Source organism: Tupaia chinensis, unplaced genomic scaffold (genome assembly GCF_000334495.1).
Source record: "Tupaia chinensis unplaced genomic scaffold, TupChi_1.0 Scaffold000528_1, whole genome shotgun sequence".
Lineage (NCBI taxonomy): Eukaryota > Metazoa > Chordata > Mammalia > Scandentia > Tupaiidae > Tupaia > Tupaia belangeri.
In genome coordinates, this window is record NW_006160041.1 from 5,167,296 (window position 1) to 5,181,713 (window position 14,418).

The window sequence follows — 14,418 nt, forward strand, 5'->3', positions numbered from 1 at the left end:
CCAGAGACATAGAGATAGTCTTTAACCTGCCCCTCTGGTATTTTAGGCAGCAAGGCAGTACCTATGCATGACCTCATCATATTTCATAATTTTTATTCAAGAACCAAACATTGAGATGCATGCACTCAAGCCAAATGCAAGAATATGGCTGTCCTCTTTTTGATCAGAGAAAAAGCATTTCCCGGCTAATGGGGAAATAATTTAAATCAATAGAGCATTTACAAGTTGATATTACCAAAAATCAGGTACATATTCTACTAGTGAGGTACAGACACAGGACCAGAGATCCGAAATGTGAATGTAGAAAGTCATTTAAGTTAAATGGCTATCACCTTAGCGATACAAAGCAAGAATAGTTACTAGAATGCCTCCAAGGAGGGCAGTCATATTTTAATAGCTGTAGGAAATATTTCTTCATTACTCAACAGGCATTTCATTCATGCCCATTCAAGAAAGTCATTGTTGATTCTTCTTTTTTTTTCTAAGTAATATAGTAAAGCAAGTTTTGAATAACTCTAAGACCTATGTCTCTCAAACACTAAACATCTGAGTAAATCCAGATGCTATGATAATATCTAAAATTTCCTGGAAGCTATTTCAATAATAGACAAGCTAATTCAGCTTAAAAGGCTAAACTTATAGTCCCATGTAAACATAGCCTATGGGGGGAAAATGTTTAAGTACAAAGAAAAAACACTCAGACTTTAACATTTTTCCTTGTAGAGTAAAAACTACAATTCTTCAAAGGAACATACTTTATGAAAGACATAATAGGTGGGTGGATATTGACAATCTAATAATTTCTGAGCATATCAGCTAAGCATTGATTTTTTTTCTATCTCATGTAATGAGTTCTTGTTAATTTTATGAAAGATACATCCAAGATATCATAAAAGTTCATACTGAGATAAATAGGTTATACAATCACAGGCTTATCATAACCCTGATAACACCAAGCCAGTCTACATACTGTAGGATTCCTGAGCTTTATCAATTCACCTTCTCCAGCGCCTCTTCAACAGCTTTTCCTTCAGTAACTCTTCCATGTTCTACCAAACATACCTTTCTTGCTGATAGTCAATTAATGTATGATTTTGTATGTTTTCTCCTTCTATATCATTTCTCCCTTAGACTATCCTCAGAGAGAAGTATCTGTACTCACAAACTCACAACCTTCTCCTTCTTTAAAAATAACAGCACAACTGGGTCTTTTTAATCATCTTTTCCCCCAGATAACTAGCATTGCCTTAGTCAAATCTCATCCCCCCACCAGCTTCTCTGACATCCTGTTCCATTATCGTACGTGTAGAATAAAGGGGGCATTTAAGGACAGTAGTGTGAGTGTGCTACAATCAATGTTCCATTTTACTTCTCTGCCATGTAAATCTCAACACCATTTTGAAGATAAAAATCAGTGGGAGCCACTGGCAAGTCTTGACTGTTGAATTTAACAACTGAGAAATCTGAAATCATCTATTTTTAATATGTTTTTCCAGCAATTCATTAGATAACATCACATTGTCTAACTTTGCTTTGTTTCTTTGTGAGCATATCAGCTAAGCATTGATTTTTTTTCTATCTCATGTAATGAGTTCTTGTTAATTTTATGAAAGATACATCCAAGATATCATAAAAGTTCATACTGAGATAAATAGGTTATACAATCACAGGCTTATCATAACCCTGATAACACCAAGCCAGTCTACATACTGTAGGATTCCTGAGCTTTATCAATTCACCTTCTCCAGCGCCTCTTCAACAGCTTTTCCTTCAGTAACTCTTCCATGTTCTACCAAACATACCTTTCTTGCTGATAGTCAATTAATGTATGATTTTGTATGTTTTCTCCTTCTATATCATTTCTCCCTTAGACTATCCTCAGAGAGAAGTATCTGTACTCACAAACTCACAACCTTCTCCTTCTTTAAAAATAACAGCACAACTGGGTCTTTTTAATCATCTTTTCCCCCAGATAACTAGCATTGCCTTAGTCAAATCTCATCCCCCCACCAGCTTCTCTGACATCCTGTTCCATTATCGTACGTGTAGAATAAAGGGGGCATTTAAGGACAGTAGTGTGAGTGTGCTACAATCAATGTTCCATTTTACTTCTCTGCCATGTAAATCTCAACACCATTTTGAAGATAAAAATCAGTGGGAGCCACTGGCAAGTCTTGACTGTTGAATTTAACAACTGAGAAATCTGAAATCATCTATTTTTAATATGTTTTTCCAGCAATTCATTAGATAACATCACATTGTCTAACTTTGCTTTGTTTCTTTGTGTTTTTTTTTTCTACTGAATTTAAAACACCAAAAAACTTAGATGTTAAGGTAAAAAGAAAATTTAAAAATCAGTCACAATAGAGCTTTAATAGCTAAACAACATGTCAGCTAGTGATATTACTGAAATCTTGTTCCAGTTTTATTTTTTTTTTAAATACTTTTAGTTCTTGCACACCCAGTTCCCACTTTTTTCTCACTTCCGGCAACTAGTTTAAAAAGGTATTTTCAATGTTATATTATCTCTTTCTATTAGTCTTATTTTATAATTTAGTAAATAATGGAATGGGTATAAGAGCATCTGATTGTACCTTTAAATACAATATATTATAACTTAATAATATCTTTAAATTTACCCAAAAAAAGTTATGGAAATAGTTGGTCTATTTTTTTTTTGAGGTTATAACCTTTGGATATTACTTATGGATAAAACCATAGTGTCATTACATTAAGGGGAGACATGGCACATTAAAATAGCATAATAATAATAATAATAATAATATACTGTAGGGACTCTAAATTACTAAACCTCAGCTAATGGGACAAATAGATCCAAGTTCAAAGTTAATGTCAATACAAATTCTATTTAACTATATTCCATGATACCATGGATTGCCTTACATCAAAGTACCCAAAATCATCAATGGGAATTTTATCTCAAACTAATGTTCTCTCCTTCTCTTTTGCAACAACAATAAAAAGCCTGTTTGCACCTTTCACTCATTGTAGTTCACCTACTTTGAGAGGAAAACAGGGCTATAGCAGAATGATCAGGGTACCTGACTCCCACAGCAACACACACATATACATATATAGATATACATTCTCTTCAACTCAGCATTCAGAGAGAACACTGCTATAGAGACTGAGACTAAGAATGAGTAAGGCCATATCATAATTATAAGAATGGAGAGGAACAGACCAGCACCATCAGACCCACTGGTTTTTCCTTTAATAGGTATCATGGGGTATAATGCACCCCTTGAAAATACACATACCACATACATGCTTCAAAAAATAATTATTTCCATAAAAAAATCTTATAAATACAAATATTTAAGTATTTTCCCCCTTCAATCCCCCTTTCTCCCTCCATCTAGGAGTATAAGATAAATACATTGTTTTCATATGTGTAGTCTCTATGCTATTTTTAGTTAAGCTTCTTCTTTTCCTGGCCTTGTGTATGCTTCTGTGTTTCTGTGGCTAACAAAATCAGTCCCACTCTCTACAGCTTCAAGATGAAATTCCATGAAGCTCCCTAATCTTTCTGCCTCCTCTTTCTGAGTTTGTCAATTTGACTTTTTCTAGTGCTTTCTTCATATACCTAGAAAGTAACCTTCAGATTTCAGGTGATCATTCCAACCATCAGGTTGAAGGATCATTCTTGCTATCTACAAATGCATCATGAAGTCTGAGCCATGTAAACTAGCACAGGGTACTGCATGGCTGAAAAGAACATTGGAAACTGATTCCAACCGCATGGCTGGGGTTCAAGGTAACTATTTGGGGATTTTTCCCGTTGGGCTCTATCCATGCTGAATAAAGCCTAGGCAATGCCCTTTATCTTAACATAGACAGTAGCTTTCCTAGCATAGTAATTTTTCAGGTTAAGTCTTTTCTTCTGGTCACAACTCATGCATCCACTGTATCACTTCTTTCTCAAGGTAGAATGAAAACATGCTGAATCAGGGTTTCTTCCTCTCCATCTTGGAATATTTTCACTCAAGGCTTCTCACTAAGAGGAGAGGAGACAGGGCCCAATGCAATTTGGGAGGCGAAGGGAGTACTGAGATGTTAGGGGTTTGTGTTCTTTTGACAAGTGAATTTCTGTCCTGACCTTCAGTGAGGCAATGGGATCCAGTTGAAATATCAGATGATTCAGTTCTTAATTTCCTTTCCTTTACATATTTTTTTTTAAAAAATAATAAGCTCTATTACAATCATACCTTTAACCAGCTAAACTAGATTTCATCTCTTGCTGAAATTCTTCTCTAGCCAACGGCGGACTTCTTGAAGATTGTAGTAAAAGGGGCCCTTTCCTCCCAGATAAGCAATTTTCTGTCTCTGCACAATGCACACACGTTCAAAGGCTACCCCATAAGCTACATTAGCATTATTGTCCATGCGATCAGCCACAACTCGGCACTGGGGCGGCAAGGAGAAACGCTCCAGAAGCTGGTGGGCTGCAGCACATCGATCTTCCTGGTTCCGGTGCTTCTTCACCTCAAAAGACAAAGAGGAGTCCCCAGGCACGGCCCAACCATCTGAGGGATGAGCCTCATCAATGTAGACCAACAGAAAGTCAGCCACTGATGAGAACTCTTCCACCAGTTTGCTGAAGGCTGGCAGCTGGCTAGTAAAAGGAGGTCAAGTGGCTGAGCCAAAGTTGACCACCAGTGGGCGCTCAGAGTTGGCAAAGTCAAGAAGGTGGCATTCAGCTCCATCTGCTGTTTTCTCCTGGGTGCCATTTCCACCATTGTGACCTCCTTCCAGATTGGAGACATGCACTACACTGGAATTTGGGGCATCCTCACCCAGTTTCACCTGGTGGAGGGAAAAAGAGACAGAGAGAAAGAGAGAATAGCACGTTAAACACATCACTTCAATTCACTCTAAATATTATAGATATAAGTAGCTCTAATCAAATGTGGTATTTCCTTCAGAACGTGTGGTAAACTGACATTGATTTGAGTAGAGAAGCATCAGAGCAGGCAATGTAAAGAATGGCCCACAAGAGAATAAAAATCTGCATGTTTACTGATGGTGATTACTGTCATCATAGAAGACCCTGGAGTTAACTCTTTAAAGTTAAGTTGAGGCCAGTATCCTTTACAATCCTTACTTGGCTGTCAATGCTTAGCATGCGTTATGTAACAAATGATTCATTGACTTCATTTTACAAGTTAGAAGCAAATGATCTACTTTAAGAAAAATTATTAGGGTCTTGGGACAAAGTGCCTCTTTCTGAATTCTAAAAGAGTCAGGCAGGAGCTTTACTTACATGATGCTGAGTCAGTTAATCTCAACTAATGAACAATGATACCAAGGGGATCCATTCCTTATCAAAACTAGACAGTCTGTATGGGGACCAGCAGTTAGCGTAATGGCTATGTCGCTGGACTCCCATGTAGTTGACTGCGGTTCGAGTCCCAGACCCAGTGACTTAAACTCACGCCAGGCGCATGTGCATGTGTGCCCAAGATACTGAGAGGATAATGGAGGAGAAGGGATTGTGGTGTGGCCTTCCTCCGTGGGGGGGTGATTTCTCACTTTCTGTCTCTCTGTCTCTCTCTGTCCTTCTGACGAGCTCACGCACCCTATAGCAAAAACCTCTCCAAAACAAACAAAAAACTAGACAGTCTCTGGTCCACCATTTATAAGAAGAGTTACTCCCACTTAACCTCTTCAGTGCTTCCACTTTCCCATGTTTAAAATGGACATAACAGTACCCATCTTCCTGATGTGGTTATTGCATAATAACATAAGGAAATGAGTTTTTGTTTACCATAAATCACTGTATGAATATGCATTGTGATTATCAAATGCCACCCACTATGTGAAATAGAATACGGTCTTTGCTGGATAATTCTGTGGTTTTTGTTTATTTAAGTGTCCTGAGAAGAGATTTGAATTCTTCTCAATATGATGTCCTCCCTGGGGACCAGCAGATGGCGTCATCACTGGACTCCCAGGTAGTCAACCACAGTTTGAGTCCCAGACCTGATAGCTTAAAACTCATACAGGACATGTGTGCATGCATGCCCAAGATCCTGAGAGGAGAATGGAAGAAAAGGGATTGGAGCATGGCCATCACCCCCTGGGGAGTGGGTGGGTATAGGTGTGATTTCTTGCTTTCTGTCTCTCTATCTCTTCAATGAGTGTACATTCCCTAAAGCAAAAATCTTTCTCTAAAAAATAATAATAATAATATGGTGTCTTCCCTGGAGGATTCTACTGCTGCTGCTTACATTGTGGTTCCAATGACCAAAATTTTTCAATTCCCATCAATAAAATGTACTAATGAATAAAAAACACACAATTTATCCAGAATCTTACTTTTAGTTAATTTTTATGTATTTTTTTTTCCTTCTTTCAATCTAGGAACTTTTCTACAAGACAATTTAGTAACCAGCTCCTCTGAATTACAATATATTTAGACATAAACCAGCCAGTGGCATGGTGGCTAAGGCATTTGGATTCCACATGGCCAATTATGCAGTTCAAGTCCCAGATCTGGAGACTTGAAAAACATGCTGGGCACATATGCATGGGGCCTCTAATCCAATGTGCATGCATGCCCAAATTCCTGAGAAGAGAATGGAGGAGAAGGGTTGTGGCATGGCCAATCCTCTTGGATGGAGGAAGGTGCTTTCTTACTTTCCCTCTCTCTTTCTCTTCCTGCCTTTCTCCAGCAAGTGCACATACCCTATAGCAAATTAAAATATACATATACTGAGGCAGAAGAGGTGTAGATAAAAATTGTTTCATGTGTCCCCTTTGCACATGGTTTAAATAGTTAAACTCAGAATGAAGAAAAGTTTGCAGCCTTTGGATCTGTAAATTGATAATAAAAAGCAGGGAACATAAAAGAGCCAATTACTTCAGTTTGAATTAACACAATTGGATCTTACCCTGGAATGGTTTAATCAAAGCCAATAACATTAGGGACAACTTACGACAGTATAATTGATTTTTATACACTACTCTTAATATTATAGAACATTTCCAACTGGATCGACTTATTTCCCTCCTATAAATATAGCCACATATAACACTGGTGTTAATTGAAGTCACTTAAAAGTGAATTGTTAAAGATGTAACAATCCAAACTGATATAAAACACTCAAGGGCTTTTATCCAGAAGCTTCTATCTAATGTTAGCATATAACTCATTTTAACTATAGAGAAAAAATTAAAGTTCTTTCTCTTCTGAAAAATTCTGTAAGGCAGGTTTGAAACAAGTACTATTCATTTCTAAGAGAAAATTCACAGTAATAATCTTAGAACAGGAAGTTGTTGGTATGATTTAAATAAGTACATTTATTTTCCAGTTGCCATGAGGGAGAAAGTTATTTAACCCATATTAATTTTCTGGGATAATTTGCAAAATACACTACATAGAGAAATATAGTAAGTCATTTTTTTCTTAAGTTTTGCCAAATGGCACATGTGCTTGCTGTGGAAGGACAGAGGGAAAGTGAGAGAGAGAGAAAGTTAGAAATCACCTCCCCTACCCAGGGGGAATGGCCACATTACAATCCCTTCTGCTCCACTCTTCAGATTCTGGGCATGCGTGCACATGCTCCTGGCATGGTCTGTAAGTTGTGGGTCCAGGACTCAAACTATGGTCTGCCAGTGGGAATCCAGTTCCTTAACCACCATACCCCTACTTCCTAATAAGCCACTTTTTATTTTTTTGGTAGAGGTTTTTGCTATAGGGAATGTGAGCTTGCCAGAAAGACAGAGAAACAGAAAGCGAGAAATCACCCCCCCCAGGTGGATGGCCACACCACAATCCCTTCTCCTCCATTCTCTTCTCGGGACCTTGGGCATGCATGCACACACCCAGCGTGAGTTTAAGCCACCGGGTCCAGAATTCGAACTGCAGTGAACTACATGGGAGTCCAGTGACATAGCCATTATGCTAACTGCTGGTCCTCCTAATAAGCCACTTTTAATTATTTCATATGAATCATAACAGTCTTTGAGGTACTAAAATATACTGAAATTTATGATACTCATTTTAAAGGCATTATAAACCTAATTCATGTATTCTTTTTTCACATCTTTGTAGATTTGGGAGGTAGGTAGCATTCCAACCATCTTTCATTAAATCTTTCCCACTTACAATAGCAATGATGGTTCCAAGACAGCTGCCTTGAACAACATTGCATGTGCTGGGCACCTCAACATACACCAATAAGAAAACCTGAATGCATTCAGATGAGTTTGTTGGAGTGGCTTCTTGTTAAGTAAGCAATCTGAACACAGGAGAAAGCTTATGTCTGAACTACAAACAGTTTTGTAAGTTCTTGGTACATCTGCAAAATACATCAGCATTTCAAAGTCATTTTTGAGACTTATGAACAATTGTATAGTCTTGATAAATGGGGCCTCTAACCCGATGATTCTCACCTGAGCCGACCTGTTGATCCTTGCATTATTTCTGATCATTCAACTGAACAATCTAATCTGATGCTTTAGTCCCAGGTGACTCTTATTACCTAAAGTTAATTTTCTTAGAAAATTAAAGCAACTTCTCTGTCTTTTCAGAGATAATGTATAGTTTGGCCACAGAATGTTTTTCAATACACAGACTACTTTGCCTTAGGAAATTTGGGATAAGTACAACACTGTCATTCGCAAATTTAAAAAAATAAGAATTAAGTAGATAATGTTCTTTTTGCAGGAGATTCAACCATTTGTTAAACTGAGAGTTTTTGTTGTTTTTGAGTGAGTTACTGAATGAATGCTAGTTGTTATAATCCTGGGTAGTAAAAAATTTTACACTTAAAAATAACCTTGACCTACAATGAACATAATCACATATGGGTGATGGATATACTCACTGAACAGATAAACTTAGAAATCTGAATACTGGAGCCCTCTAGAAAAGTACAGGCATAATCAACATTCGGTTTTGTTGGTCTGCTCTTTTTGATTATCCACTGGTCACTGCACAAAACAAATGTGACTAACTCTCTTTATTTTGCTAAGCAGTCATGAGATGCAACTATAGACTGGAATATAAATGCATATCTTTTTAAAAAATGAATATGACCAGGTAAAATAAAACATACAGGTAAAATTATGCTAGTAACAAAACCAAAAAGGAAAACATACACCCTTAATCTATAAACCCAAATGTGAGTAGACCAGTAGTCTCCTTTTATAAGCTTCATATACTCATCATAAAATTTTTCTGTCAATGCTAAGACCTGATAGAAGACAATTAGCTAAAATAATTTTTAAACTTTAGAAATTTAACAGAAGTTTCCTTTAAACTTGAAAATAAAAAACCTTTTAACAAAAAATCACAATTCATTCTCATCTCCCCATTTGATCACCATAAAAATAAAATTTCTTAGACCAGAGTTTCCAACGGGGAATTTCTTGGTTTGCTGAGTTATGTGCCCTGCTGAGATGAAATGGGAGAATCACCATTGTCTTCAATGATGGAAGATTCTATGCTCTCCCCAGAAGCAAAGCATTCCTTGACACAGAGCCAAAATGATGAAGAAAATAAAGTTGGTCCCATAATAACATTTAGCTGCAGGAAAGAAGCTCAACAAAAACAACTTATCCCCTGGTACTCCCCAACTTTGTTTTAATTTCCCACAGTGGCACAGAAAGTCTCCTGGCCACAAGTTACCTATCATCTTAATTTCTCCTTCTTAGAGGGTTTGTGTTTGGTTTTTGTCCTTAATGAGACATATTTGCCAAAGAGGCATTCAAAAGGCATTTTTTACTCTTGCGGAAGAGTAATTAGGTAAACCTTCCCCTGCCAGCATTAGCTGCTCTAAAAGAGAACCCTGCCCAGTACTTAATGCCCAAACACAAGAAGCATCATTTCCACTAATTGGTCTTGAAGTTCCGATGTTCCCAAAGGGTCTCTTTATTTTGCAAGGATCAGAAAGGACATACGTAAAATGTTACATCGTCATCACTGACTTTTATCTCTCTCATCTGCACTGTTTCAGTTGTCCTTTCTTAGGGTTTTGCAATCAACATCAACACAATACCAATAAAGGAAGCAAATAAATAATTTGCATTTTTACAATAGGGAACAACTCCAGGTCAAGTTCAAATGTCATAATAGACATATTTATAATAACAACAAGAACATAAATAAATAGCATATATAAAAATGTGATTTTTTTTTTTTTTTGATGATGGAATTCCTAATACTGACAGTGCTCAGTGCCATGGGAAAAGGATAATTCTGCGTTAGCAGGGGGACTTTGAAACACGGAGCAAGGGGAAAAAAAGGGCTATTCATCAAGTAGAAGCTGGAAATGGAGTATATACTACTAACCTTGTTTTTTCTTGTTGTTGATTTCTTTTCTACAGCTTGAGAAAAGCTTCTGGACAACATATCACACAAGCTAATCTATGATAAAGATGGGGGATGGATATGTGGCAGAAGAATTTTACACATACTTTTGCTATCCAAAGCCCTGGAAATGGCTTTATTAACTATCAAAAAGTTTCGAATTCCTTGACATAATGACCAGGCTACATCAATGTCCTTAGAATCATGGCCAAACAATCATTAAGCAGAGATTTAACCATTTATATTCAGATTGAGCAAATAAATAGGAGTCCAAGAATAGACTACCTACTCCTTCCTCTGAGCTTAATTCCCTTTTGGCTAGTCTCTTTTTGATTTGTATCTTGAAAATGTAGTTCTAAGCCTTATCATTTCCCAATTTTTTATCCAAATGATGGACAAGTTCTGGCTATGGCCTTCTTTGTGTTCCTTTGGGACTGGTTTGCTCTTAAGAGAGCCATTTTCCATTGTAAAAACCAGTGTCAAAAGACTTGAGGTGAAGGAGGAAGAGGTGGAGAATGTTAAAGAGACCTTTTCAAAACCAAAATTATATGTTCAAATGAATATCTTTTCTGTGCCATTGCGATATTAACCGTGTAGAAGCTAAGCTGCTTGTCAGCCTGCATACTGTGTGTTTACTTTTACACTTCATTTAGGTAAGAGCCAGGCTCCCAGACAGGGCCGTTTGCTTATTGGTCGCATTTTGGAGTCTTTGGGCCCCAGCACAAGGATACAGTGTTCAGATGCAGTGACACTGACTAAGAAACTTAAACAGCAAGTATTTGTTATTCACTGAAGAATCTCACAAGTTTCTATAGACTTTCTCTTCTATCACGATTGTACGCGGAACCCTTCTCTTACCAAAGCCTCGCTATTCTTTAAAGCTTTTCTATAAAGTCGATTTTAAGTGTCTTTCAACATTTTAATGAAAAGGGGTTTTTAATTCAATTGTACTCTTTTTTAAAAATATGTCTCCTTTGCCCCTTGTGGATTTAAAACAGAGAGATAAAACTTTGATTCCACTTTTTCGAAATATCTCCCAAGTATCTGACTTTCGACAAGGAGAATTAAATCAATGACTAATGACAAGCTGGCTGTAACTCATGTGCACACACTCCTCGCTTCTCTTCCAGGGATGGTAGATTCAAAACAATGCAGGTCGAGATTATGAAATACTGCGATGCCATCACTGACAGCACCTCCTCTAGTGTCTCCAGGAATGGCTACACCCAAAGACAGTGGCACAGATGGCAGCAGCATTTGGGGAAGTGATTCAACCTGTTTGAGAGGTTCTGAATGACCTCCGTATGCCATCACAGCAATCACCACCCTTGCCATACTTGAAGACAAAAGGAAACCCCAACTCAGTTCAAGCTGTGTTTGCAATGTTGCCGCTCATTACAAACCCAGTCCACTGCTATCTCTAGACATGCAGGTGCTGAGGTTGCTTCTGCTCATGGTAGCTAGTATCTAATTCACTCTAAGCAAACATAATAACATCAGTCATGAACTTGGTCACTAATCAACTCAGTAGGCAGAGACAAAGACATACAGAAGAGGAATAGACAAACCATATGCAAAAAAGAAACAACAAATCACTCATCCTTCCAAATTTCCAGGGACGTGAGTAACAAAATATTGCAACACAGTGGAATGCCATACATTAAAGAAAAAGTGCATAATAAAATGTATTAAACAGGAAAGTTGTTTGCTCTTAAATTTTATCTCCAAGAAGCTGCTTAATGGGAGAAATAATCTTATTTTATGTCTGTGGGTAACATCTCAGCTGCCATTGTTTATATGCGAGATAGTATTTACATAAGAGATATATGCATATAAGTAAAATTCTCCCAAGACATGATTTGTTTTTCCTTTTATCAGAAAAAGCCAACTGTCTTTCAAAAAAAGTAGGTTTACTACACTGAGATTAAGCCCCTGACATTTCTATGCTATTTGCTAATACATACAAAATACAGATGTAGATGAGAGAACTTCCTAATTAGTACCATACCTGACATACTTTTGTCCTCTCCACCCTCTTCCAAATTCCTTATCTCCAAAACAAAACACAGAAGTTTCACATTCAGTGTACACACTGATGGAAATAAAACATGAATTTTAAATGTACTAATAACACTTGCTATTCGCATGTCTCTAGGACAGTAAGTGCAAATCTTCTGCAACTTCCTCTCAATAACAAAGACAGGTATTTTGGTAAAATGTCCCCAGTTCACAGTATTTTCTTCTTGAACATTTGATTTTCAGTGGGACAACCCTGACTTGAGTCTTTGTGACAAGTTACTTCTTTTCCTATTTGATGTACAGCTTTGCTTTTCTCGTGTGTATTTGTGGAGGACTCTTGCCCTTCCCCCTCTGTTATTCAGAATTCCCTAGCTCTGTGTCTGAGGTGCTGCCTGCCTTAAATATACTGTTTCATTCAACACCTGGCTTTCAATATTGTTCTCAAACTCCCTTCCCTGGCTTCCTGGGCAAGTTCCCTCAGTATTTTTAAGGAAAACCAAGATTGTCTGCTTTGATAGCAACTTTTGCAATCTAGCTTATTCTTCAAAAATCCAGGGAGACCTTTAGGAGTCATCTGGACATAGAAGGTGAAATCAAAGTGACAAAGGACCAGGGCCAAAATATTCCTCTCTACCCCTTAATGTCTTGGTTGAAAATGCTCCACCAGCAACTCTAAGCACCCAAAAGGCTGAAATGCCAGCATTTTTCTCTTAGGAGCACCAACTCTGGTTTTGAGAAATCAGCCCATGGGACCCACCTTATACAGATACAGAGGCCACTGGAGTGATGTTCGAGGCACCTGTTATAATAGATTTTTAAGACTCACTGGGTCATAGGCTTATGGGTTCTACCAAAGGCAACTTATTTTACCTCTAAGAAACAGAGTAAATGTCATTTCACTTACAAGATCTCTATTTCTATTGCCAGAGCTTTCTTTGCAAATTGATATCTAATAACTGGGGCCTCCATGCATTGCAATACTTCCAAAGGGTTCAAATCCAACTCAGTATTACAGGAAGCTGCCGTCAGACTTCATTAACTCTTACCTCCACCAGGTATCAAGCGCTATGGTGCCCATCCCAGTTGCTGTGGCATTTCAGTTCTTGTCCACATTCTGAGAGTTTTGAATTGTGTTTTCTGTTGTTTCACATTTTCCTGCCCACTCCCTGGAACCGCCATTCCTTGTGCACATCACACAGCCTCCCGTCAAACAGAACATCAGAAATCCCCTTATGACAAGACTAGAATAAAGGCAACAGTCTTCCCCTCTCCCAACATCTTTGACTTTTCCCAGAGGGGTTCTTCCTGCACCAATACCCTCTACTCCAAAATCCCAGCAAGATACCAAAAATCCTTACTAGAAAGATTCTTTATTAGATCTCTGAGCCATGATGACTTGATAGCTGCCATCCCCAAATCTAACTTGTACAGCAGGTGTCCAAAGTAAAAGCAGAAGCTGGCTCCAGCATGCGCCCTAGGCAGGCCTCCAAACCGGACCCCACAGCTCTCACCTCCAGGCTCTCAATGGCCTCTGGTCTCCAGCATGCCAGCCCCTGTCCACCTAGAGAGAAGCCCTGCTCAGCGCAGCTCACCTGTTTGTAGGCATCGAGGAGGAAGCTCTTCCAGACACAGCGCAGTCCCTCGGAGGTCGCCCCCCCCCGCCACTCCCCGCGAGTGGACTTGGAGCGGCTCAGCAGCAGCACCACGTGCTTGAGCAGAATGACCGAGTCATAGAGCGCCAGAAAGAGGCAGTTGGAGAAAAAAACTGGCAGAATCTGCAGTGTGATCAGCAAGTCCACGCTGAGGATGCCCATCTTCTCTGCCTCCTGGGTCTGTTTCCTTGTGCGCTCTGGTTCCCTTTCACCCCCGAAAGGAAGGATGGGGGTGGGGGGGAGAAGGACAAAAACGAAATAAAATGGAAGCCCAAGTTGTCTCCTCTTTCAAAGAAGCAGAAATGGCCAGCCCAAGTTCCAGTCTCTCCAGCCCAGCAGTTGGAGTGTGCCCATCAATTCATTCAATTCTGAGCTGCTGCCTTTTTTTTTTTTTTTTGGGGTTTAAAATGT

General features: G+C 38.5%; 1 protein-coding gene across 2 annotated transcripts; it reads right to left on the reverse strand.

Annotated features, from left to right (window-relative positions):
- Positions 1 to 2,129: 2,129 nt before the first annotated feature.
- On the reverse strand, positions 2,130 to 14,183 carry DIO2 (iodothyronine deiodinase 2). 2 transcript variants are annotated; one of them, XM_006157104.3, is made up of 2 exons: positions 13,948 to 14,183; positions 2,130 to 4,827 (listed from the first exon to the last, which is right to left on the reverse strand). In XM_006157104.3, exons 1-2 carry the CDS (start codon positions 14,167 to 14,169, stop codon positions 4,240 to 4,242), a joined length of 810 nt encoding a protein of 269 aa, XP_006157166.2. In that variant the 5' UTR covers positions 14,170 to 14,183; the 3' UTR covers positions 2,130 to 4,239. The 2 variants fall into 2 exon arrangements, with proteins under 2 accessions (XP_006157166.2, XP_014446568.1); XM_014591082.2 differs by having other exon boundaries at positions 4,252 to 4,827.
- Between the last annotated feature and the right edge of the window lie 235 nt (positions 14,184 to 14,418).